The sequence below is a fragment of the Trichechus manatus genome, unplaced genomic scaffold, assembly GCF_000243295.1.
Source record: "Trichechus manatus latirostris isolate Lorelei unplaced genomic scaffold, TriManLat1.0 scaffold00191, whole genome shotgun sequence".
Taxonomy (NCBI): domain Eukaryota; kingdom Metazoa; phylum Chordata; class Mammalia; order Sirenia; family Trichechidae; genus Trichechus; species Trichechus manatus.
The window spans coordinates 2,813,337-2,820,370 of record NW_004444127.1 but is presented as its reverse complement, the minus strand read 5'-3'; the positions used below and the strand labels follow the sequence as shown (position 1 = coordinate 2,820,370).

Below are 7,034 nucleotides of genomic sequence, written 5' to 3'. Positions count from 1 at the left end.
TGGTGGGAATGTAAAATGGTACAACCACTTTGGAAATCGATTTGGTGCTTCCTTAAAAAGCTAGAAATAGAAGTACCATACGATCCAGCAATCCCAATCCTTGGAATATATCCTAGAGAAATAAGAGCCATCACACGAATAGATATATGCACACCCATGTTCTTTGCAGCACAGTTCATGACAGCAAAAAGTTGGAAACAACCTAGTTGCCCATCAATGGACAAATGGGTAAACAAATTATGGTACATTCACACAGTGGAATACTAACAACGATAAAGAAGAACGATGAATCCATGAAACATAACATGGAGAAATCTGGAGGGCATTATGCTGAATGAATTTAGTCAGTTGCAAAAGGACAAATATTATATAAGACCACTATTGTAAGAACTCAAGAAAAGGTTTAAACACAGAAGAAAACATTCTTTGATGGTTACAAGGGTGGGGGGTGGCGGTGAGGGTTATTCACTAACTAGATAGTAGACAAGAACTATCTTAGGTGATGGGAAGGACAGCACACACTATAGGGGAAGTCAGCACAACTGGACTAAACCAAAGCTAACAAGTTTCCTGAATACAATCAAACACTTCGAGGGACAGAGTAGCAGGGGCAGGAGTCTGGGGACCGTGCTTTCAGGGGACATCTAGCTCAACTGGCATAACAAAGTTTATTAAGAAAATGTTCTGCATCCCACTTTGGTGAGTGGCATCTGGGGTCTTAAAAGCTAGCAAGTGGCCAGCTAAGATGCATCAATTGGTCCCAACCCACCTGGAGTAAAGGAGAATGAAGAACACCAATGACACAAGGAAAATATTAGCCCAAGAGACAGAAAGGGCCACATAAACCAGAGACTCCGTCATCCTGAGATCAGAAGAACTAGATGGTGCCTGGCTACCTCTACTGACCACTCTGACCAAGATCCCAATAGAAGGTCCCAATTAGAGCAAGGGAATAAAAAATGTACAACAAAACTCAAATTCATACAAACGACCAGACTTACTGGTCTGATAGAGACTGGTGGAACCCCCAAGACTATGGCCCTTAGACACCCTTCAAACCTGGAACTGAACCCACTCCCGGAAATCACCTTTCGGCCAAATAGACAGGCATATATAGTGAGCAATAATACCTGTGCTCCTCAGAACAATCAACCATATGAGATCAAAAGGGCAGCATTTGCCCAAAAACAAAATTCAGAAGGCAGGAAAGACAGGCAAATGGAAACAGGGAACCCAGGGAGGAAGTGGGGAAGGTGCTGTCACATTGAGGGGAGTGCAACTAATGTCACGAAACAAAATGTGTATAAATTGTTGAATGAGAAAAACTACTTTGCTCTGTAAACTTTCACCCTAACCACAATAAAATGTTAAAAAAAAAAACAAACAACAAGCACCTGTGGCGTTCCTAGGGAAGGTGGTAGAACAAGTTTTGCTGGAAGTCAATAAAAATTTTTCATTCAGCAGCTTTTACCTCATAGCTTTGGGAAGCAATCTGGCAGCCCTCTACCTATAAGCCAGTTGCTGTTGAGTTGATTCCGACTCATGGCGACCCCATGTGTGCAGAGTAGAACTGCTCTATACGGTTTTCAAGGCTGTGACTTTTAGGAAGCAAATTGCCAGGCCTTTCTTCCGAGGCACCTCTGGGTGGGTTCGAACTGTCAACTTTTTGGTTAGTAGTTGTGTGCTTAACCATTTGTGTCACCCAGGGACTCAGGAAGTAAAGTTGTTGGCCTGCTTCTCATAGCTGACTCTAGTCCCTATCAGGCAACCCACAGAGAAAGAAGACGCAAACACTCAGCAGCTAGAAAGAGAAATCTTTATAGAGAGCTCTGTCAGGGGGAGACGAGGTGTCAGGTGCCAGTCTCCATCTCTACCACTTCTGCCCAGGCACTAAAGCCCATGTCCTTATGGATGAGTAGCAGGCTGTGGGTGGGGCCTGGCTCCTCTGGCACCACAAAGCACTTGTCCTGGCTCTCAGAAATTGTGACCTCAATGACATCTTGGGCCGGGGAGGCTGCCCGTTCACTGGACGTGTCCAGCAGTTCAGGCTCAGCCTGCAGCAGCACCATGGCAGATTCAGAAGCAGCAGGAGGCACGGAGGGCGGGATGGAGGGCACCTCAGGCTGGTGACTGAGCTGGTGCCGCTTGAGGCTCTGGGGGAGGGTGTAGCCCATACCACAGGTGGCGCAGCGGTAGGGCTTGTCTGCCAGGTGGCATTTGAGGTGACGCCGCAGCTTGGTAGCCAGTGTGTAAGCACGGCCACACTGGGGGCACACGAAGGGCCTCTCCCCCGAGTGCAGGCGCTCGTGAGCACGCAGCGTGTGTGGGTCTCGGAGGGCCTTCCCACAAACAGGGCACAGGTGGGCCTCCCCGGTGTGGGAGATGAGGTGGCGCCGCAGCTCAGGCAGCTGGGGGAAGGCATCCGTGCAGTGCGGGCAGTGGTAAGGGCGCTCTCCTGTGTGCAGCCGCAAGTGCCCGCGTAGGTTGCCCCGCTGGCGGAACGCCCGGCCACAGTGTGGGCACAAGAAGGGCTTCTCCCCTGTGTGGAGCCGCATGTGGTTCCGCAGGGAGCCCTGGTTGGCCAGGGGCCGTCCGCATACAGGGCATGGGCACGGGGCAGGGGCAGCTGGCACCTGGTGGGTCTTGCGATGCAGCCTCAGGGAGGGCCGGCGGGCAAAGGCCTTGCCACACTGGTCACAAGCAAAGGGCCGGGCACCAGAGTGTACCACCTGGTGCTCTTTGAGGTCTCGCCGGGTGCCGTAGGCCCTGTCACACTGCGGGCAGGGGAAGGGGCGTACCCCGCGGTGGCCCAGCATGTGGGCTTTGAAGCTCTCCTCCGAGCTATAGCTCTTGCCACACTCGGTGCAAAGGAAGGGCTTGTGGCCTGTGTGCACAAACGCGTGCTTCTTTAGGTGGCACAGCTGCAGGAACGCCTTGCCACACTCCCCACACTGGTACCGTCGTCCCTGTTTCGAGGAGCTGCCTGCCAGAGCAGGAGGGCTACGCAAGGGTGCAGGGAAGCTAGAGTGCTGGGGCTCTTCAGCTTGCTGGTCCTTGGGCTCTGAGGTCTTTGCTCTGGGTGGCGGTTGATCACTGGGGCTACAGAGCTTCTTGGCCATGTAGGCATGGAGTTGGGGGTCCCTGGAAGAAGATGAGGAACTGGTTTCACTGCTCTCTGGGCCCTGCTGGATAGCTGCGCTGCTCTGAGGTTTACGTGGCATCTGTGTCTGGGGTGGGTCCTCCTCGTCCATGCTCCCGTCATGAAGCAATGGGCCAAGTGGTTGGCTACCCGTGGAAAGGTGGTCCTGGGCTTGGGGCTTAAGTCCAGGGCTCACTGTACTCTCCGCCTGGAGGCTAGTGTGCCACTGGTGACCGATATCTGCAAGGCAAGAGTGGGGTGCTGGGGTTAGTAGAGCTCGGTAGCAGGACGTGATGGTGGTGTTACCATAGATGACAGGAACATATGTCTTCTACCCAGCCCTGAACTCAGTGGTAGCAGTGACACCAATCTCTTTCCTGAAGCATAACCCACACTCTTTATCTTCCTGTCCAGCCTCAGATGCCTTCTGGGGAAGCATCCCTGGAAACCATGGTGCCCCAGCCATCCCTAGAATAAGGCCATTCCAAAGGTCCCCTCATTCTCCCTTTGGAGACATCCACTTAGAATGTGAGTCAAGATCCAACCCCCTTAGCTCATCTGTAAAATAAAGGACACTCCCTCAACAAGTGAAGAAACATAAGAGAATGGAAACGTTTACACAGCTTACTGTCTTCATTAAATGATCTTACCATTCCAGAATCTCTTGCTTAGGAAGATAAAAGTTGCAAATAATCTTACTGTTTGTTTCAAGCAAAAGACCCATCACTCATCAATAGAAAACATCCAATGACAGTTTATACCCCAAGACTCTTTGAACCCCTTGCCTGAAAATTCTAGCCTTGCTGTGTCCACCAAGCCTGTCCTGATCTATACCCAATCCCACACTGAAAGACCCACCTTAAAGCAGACTTTGAAATCTCAATAAATACCCCAACTTTGCCCTTTGCCCTCAGAAAAGCTTCTAAGACTCTGCAGTGTTCTCTCTTACCACATTAAGCCACAAACTCAGCTTGGTCTTACCAACAGGTTTTTTTGGTGATAATTTGGGGAGCCAGTGTTTGACACATACCTGTGCAGGGTTCTGCTGCATCCTCCCCAGGAGAGGCCCCTTCCTGCTGTGCAGCAGACTCCACTTCTGTCACCACAGCCACAGCTGCCTCTTTCTCTAGCCTGGGCTGGGTGAGGCTTGGGTCATCAGGAGGCCAGGGCCACAGTAGCAGCTCAAAGCCTGGCAGCACGACCCGGCACACCTGCAGGTGAAGCCTCTTGCCGATTCGCACCGGGGCCACGTTTCCCTCATTCTCCCGCCTGCCCTGCTGCACCAAACTGCAAAGCAGAGCAACAGCTAGATCAAGAGATCATCTTCAACTGGCCTTCCCTGAAAGCCTCAGCTCCCAGACAGTCTGAACCTTAACGACCCAAAGCCTTTGGAATACTCACTACAAAAACTCATTGGGTCGGGAATTACGGCCTGCCTCAGGGCCTACCTCAAGCCACAAAAGAAAGCTCAAAGGAGCGATCTTCACTACATACTCTCCTGTAGCTTACCTGGTCCAGCCTGAACTCTGCTCACAGGCACAAATGTCTCGCCATGGGCCTAGTGACAGGTCCTGAAATAAACCAATAGAAGTCCTTCTCAAATGTGTTTGAGGGGACCACAGTGGGGAAAAGAAAATCCTGGATGGAACCTCTCCTGGGACAGATCCAAACTGAAGCCTGTGAAAGGTCAGTGGCCTCTGATCCTGCCTCTACAGGACTGTGTTGTCCAATTCCTCATTAGTAAAGACCAGAAATTGTGCCTTCATCTCCCTCCCAAGGGTACAGAGAATTATTAAACTGAACACATTACTGCCTTCCAATGAGTACTAAACAAAAAAGTAATAAGAAAAACATCAACTTTCTTTAGTACTTGTTATACAATGATACATTTTATTGCATTATTTCATCTGTTGTTAGGTGCTGTGCAGTCAATTCTGACTCACAGTGACCCTGAGTGATAGAGTAGAACTGCCCCATAGGGTTGTCTGGGCTGTAATCTTTATGGGGGAGCCCTGGTGGTACAGTGGTTAAGTGTTTGGCTGCTAACCACAAGGTCAGCAGTTCGTATGCACCAGTCACTCCTTGGAAACCCTATGGGGCATTCTACTCTGTCCTATAGGGTCGCTGTGAGTCAGAATCAACTCGACGGCAGAGTTTTTTAATCTTTATGGGAGCAGATTGCCAAGTCTTTCCCCCACAGAACTGCTGGATGGATTCCATATGCCAACCTTTTGGTTTGCAGCCGAGTACTTAACCACTTAACTGTTTGAGCCACCAGGACTCCTTTAACTTAACTAGTCTCCCAAATAATTTTGATAGCCATTATGTTCCTTTAGTCTACAGATGAGTTAAATGAGGCATGTCATTTAACTAGCAAGGTGACAAGGCTGGTATTTGACCCATGCCTTTTTTTCCTCCTAAGTTTTATTTATTTTGTTGTTGTTGTTGAGAATATATGCAGCAAAACATACACCAATTCAACAGTTTCTACATGTACAGTTCAGTGACACTGATTACATTCTTTTAGTTGTGCAATCACACTCACTCTCCTTTTGAGTTGTTCCCCCCTCATTAACAAAAACTCACTGCCTCCTAAGGTTTGACCCATGCCTTTTTAATTAAAAAAACTTTGACTTTTGTCACTAACTCTATGCTAATCCAGTTTTTAACTACTTTTTGCATCTCGATTCCTCAACTATTGCAAATGAGGGGAAGAGACCGTCCTTGAGATAAGGAACAAAACCATCTCCTCTATCTTGCTGGAAATACCCTGCCTTCTCCAACAACCTGGAGAGCTGTCCAGAAATGTCTGAACGTCCTCAAGTTTTCCATCACAGCGAGTAGGCGCCCTATCCCTCAGTACCTCCTCCTGCCGGGTGTCCACTTGCTCGCCCTTCTCCTCGGAGACAGGCTTTTCTTCCAATGGCCCCCACTGCAGTCCAGGCTGCAGGGGCTCCCCGACACACCAGATCCCCAAGTGCTGCTCTTTGGCGAGTGAGGGGCCAAGGGCCAAGCCCCGGGGGAGGTTCTTTAGAGCGAGGACGGCTCGGGCCGGCTCCGGCGAGAAGTCCTTGAGGGCCTGAGCACAGCCTTCTCCGGAAGGGCTCCATCCTGAGTCTGGGCCTGGGCACGGCTCGGGGGCTGCAGGCAGACGGGAAAACAGTGAGGGAGTGGCCAACGGTGAGGAACAGTCCAAGAGGGCGTGGGGCAAGAAAAGGTGCGGGAGCCAGCCGCAGGTCCAGATAGGCATCAGGAGTTTGAGGGATCTATGGGGCTCTAAAGGGGCCTTTAAAGGGTCTGAGAGGTTTCGGAGGCTCTTAAGAGGCCTCCAGCGTCTTTGAGGGCGCCGGAGAAGGATCCAGGGCTCAAATGGAGCAGGGACGAGGCATGAGAGTTGACCAGAGAACGTTAGTTCCTTCCAGGCGAGGGCTGAAGGCAGCAGACATTGCAGGTCACTCACCGAGCTGCGATCTCTTTCCCTCCAAGTGTAGCTCCTCCGCCGCCTCCATCCCGGGTCAGTCGGCCTCACTCCACCGGAAGTGGTCGTCGTCTTCTCAACTCCTCCCGGAAACAGTCATTCATTTCCAAATTTCCTCTCAAGAAAGAATCCCAAGAGTCAGGTCTCATTGATGCACAGGACAGGGAGTTTGGGAGTTCTTATGAAGCAAAACTGTGTCCGAGGACAATACAAATGTAAGATTCCGGAGATATACTACAGATTCGAGTATCAGGGAAAGCGGAACTATGTTTTCAACCACCTCCGGTTGGGAGAGACGACTCGGACAGTTATGCTGCAGTGTCCGAAGCAGGCACTTAGGCGAGCATCTGCAGGAAGTGGGCGGGGCTCCTGGAAAGGCCTTGTCTGGACCGGCAATGGGCCGGAAGTGGGTTGGAG

The 7,034-nt window shown here is 50.7% G+C and overlaps 1 protein-coding gene across 2 annotated transcripts; it reads right to left on the bottom strand.

The window, feature by feature from the left end:
- Positions 1-1,663: 1,663 nt before the first annotated feature.
- On the bottom strand, positions 1,664-6,906 carry ZNF408 (zinc finger protein 408). 2 transcript variants are annotated; one of them, XM_004387675.2, is made up of 5 exons: positions 6,600-6,906; positions 6,003-6,280; positions 4,649-4,710; positions 4,170-4,426; positions 1,664-3,379 (listed from the first exon to the last, which is right to left on the bottom strand). In XM_004387675.2, exons 1-5 carry the CDS (start codon positions 6,646-6,648, stop codon positions 1,851-1,853), a joined length of 2,175 nt encoding a protein of 724 aa, XP_004387732.1. In that variant the 5' UTR covers positions 6,649-6,906; the 3' UTR covers positions 1,664-1,850. The 2 variants fall into 2 exon arrangements, with proteins under 2 accessions (XP_004387732.1, XP_023597568.1); XM_023741800.1 differs by having other exon boundaries at positions 6,003-6,906.
- Between the last annotated feature and the right edge of the window lie 128 nt (positions 6,907-7,034).